Source organism: Amphimedon queenslandica, unplaced genomic scaffold, assembly GCF_000090795.2.
Source record: "Amphimedon queenslandica unplaced genomic scaffold, v1.1 AMPQUscaffold_13504, whole genome shotgun sequence".
In the NCBI taxonomy this organism is placed as follows: domain Eukaryota; kingdom Metazoa; phylum Porifera; class Demospongiae; order Haplosclerida; family Niphatidae; genus Amphimedon; species Amphimedon queenslandica.
In genome coordinates, this window is record NW_003546260.1 from 323,803 (window position 1) to 325,989 (window position 2,187).

Consider the following 2,187-nt stretch of genomic DNA (forward strand, 5'->3'; position numbering starts at 1 on the left):
AGCTTGGGGAGAGGACAAGGCGCATGCTCAGTAGGCACATGTTCTAGTTCTTCTGTGAGACAGAAACAGCTCTCTATCTCTCTTACGTGGAGTTTTCATTTTCTAGTCTGGTTCGGTCCCGGGTCTTTGAATGGCAGTGGTAACCGAGGAAGCGGGCGTTCGTGAACAGGTTATTCAGCAACAGGTCCGTATCTCCGAGGACGACATGCAGAGGATTGCGGAGATGGCGGCCAGATTGGTACGCCAGGAAAACCCGCTTCAGGATGGACAGGGCCATCCCGGTACGCCCGCTCAACAGGGCATCCCAGATACAGGTAGGCGAGTGAGAAAGCGAGTAACAGTCGAGACTGGGTTGAGAGATAGTAGAGAGGTGGCTTCACGGCCGCAGGATATTTGATACCAAGGGCTGCGCGAGCAGTGAGCTCGGCAGCTGGAGGTATGCCCGGGAAGGGGCGAAGAATGAGAGTGTGAAAAGGGGCAGGCAGCTAGGTGATAGCTGTGTTATTCTGCTCCCTTTCATATAGGTCAAGACGAAAGTCTTAACTTGAGGGTGGACAGCGACTTGGAGGCAGGAGCAAGCCTCACGTTGTCGAACCTCCTCCCAAAGAATGACATAGAGTCCTCCTCACACCCTGTGAAAGCAGACGCCATACTGGTAGCGGAAGGGATCCCACCGGTACCGGCAAAGCTTGTAGAGAGGATCAGGGGCTGGTGTTATGTGGACCTGGCAGACCTGTTGGCAGGAGTTGCCCACAAGCAGGAGGAATCTTTAAGTCTGTCAGAGGACAGAATCATTTTGGTTCAGTCAGTGGACCAAGTGAGGAGAAAGAAGAAACGAATTGGGGACATTGCTACATGGTCCCAGGCTTATGCCATCCTGGTGGCAGTGCTAGTATCAGCAGAGGCCACCACAAGAGAGGAGGCGGCAGGCTTGCTGGCCCATATGCAGTCTGTCATCCAGTTGGGTAAGGATTTAGGCAGTCTCAAATGGTTACAATATGACCAACAGTATCGTGAATGGGCTGCTGCATCAGGAAAAAGAATCTGGGGCGAGGTCAACATGTCCATTTATGGGCGGTGCCTCTGCACTCCAACCCCGAGCAGCACAGAGAGAGAGAGAGGAGATTTGAGAAACCTCAAGCCCAGTTTAAGAAAGAGCCTCGAAAATCCAAGGGGAAGAACAAAGCTTGTTTCAAGCACAACTTTGAGATCTCCTGTGGGAGGACAGAGCAGGAATGCTTCTTTGAGCATGTGTGTTGGTACTGCGCAGCAGATGACCACATTGCAGGGGAGTGCCCTCAGGCACCAAAGAGAGCCAAGTGACTCACGGGGAGGCTCATCCCTCCAGAACAGTAACTTCATTCATCATTACTCCCGGTGATTTAAATTGATTTGTTGATAAAGTTAATTTAATGATAAAAACAATTGTGATTGAATTAATACAATGAATACCATTAAGCACAGACAGTTATTAGAAGCTCAGGTAGGGGGTCCCCCTATATGGGCAAAGGTAAATAATATACCTGTTGCCTAAGAAAAGATACATTAACTATAATATAGGTAATATAAGGTAAGGCTGGGGTAGTGTCCCATTGATAAGGGGACTGCACAGCAGCCTGTGGAGAGAACTCACACACAATCAGGAGGAAATAGTTAATAAGACCCAAGTGCAAGGGATGGAAATCTAGTTAGGGTATCAAAATTAAGGAATAAGGGGTACTGAGTGGGTACTCACTTGGGAAGACTGAGTATCCCATATCAGATCCTAGACAGTCACCTCTTCCCGTACACTCTGAACACAGACAGTGACATAGCTAACTGCATAAAAGCAGTAGTCCAATCTCCCCATGGTGGGGGTAGGCCAGTGAGGGGGAATCTTGAGGGGGCAGTCGGGGGGAGGGAGGTGTGGCAGCTCCACCTAGATGGGGTGTGATCCTTCTGCTGTTTTTCCCTCTCTCTAGGCCTTGGCTTTCTCAGGGGTATGGTGGTGGAGGGCTGTCATCAGTATACCACTCACCTCTCACAGCTGGACAGTTACCGCCCACCACAGGTTCGAGAGGTGATGGGGAGAAGTTCTACCCCACTAATTCTGGAGGCGTGGGCGGAACTACTTAAAGATCACCCAGACAAAGAGTATGTGGCTTATATCTTAAGAGGAATTAAAGAAGGCTTTCGTGTGGGTTTCCA

General features: G+C 50.0%; 1 protein-coding gene and 1 long non-coding RNA gene across 2 annotated transcripts; one reads left to right on the forward strand and one right to left on the reverse strand.

Annotated features, from left to right (window-relative positions):
• The first annotated feature begins 36 nt into the window (after positions 1–36).
• Positions 37–1,458, forward strand: LOC109593824 (uncharacterized). Its single transcript, XM_020008930.1, has 2 exons — positions 37–314; positions 525–1,458. The coding sequence occupies exons 1-2, from the start codon at positions 131–133 to the stop codon at positions 1,379–1,381; spliced, it is 1,041 nt and encodes a 346-aa protein (XP_019864489.1). The 5' UTR covers positions 37–130; the 3' UTR covers positions 1,382–1,458.
• LOC109593825 (uncharacterized) lies at positions 1,373–2,181 on the reverse strand. Its single transcript, XR_002191169.1, has 2 exons — positions 1,736–2,181; positions 1,373–1,684 (listed from the first exon to the last, which is right to left on the reverse strand). It is a non-coding gene; the product is annotated as an uncharacterized LOC109593825 (long non-coding RNA).
• Positions 2,182–2,187: the final 6 nt, after the last annotated feature.

Coding starts and splice junctions, on each gene's coding strand:
- LOC109593824 (XM_020008930.1), top strand. CDS start 131: ATGGCAGTGGTAACCGAGGAAGCGGGCGTTCGTGAACAGGTTATTCAG. Junction 315..524: donor ACAGGGCATCCCAGATACAG/GTAGGCGAGTGA, acceptor CCTTTCATATAG/GTCAAGACGAAAGTCTTAAC.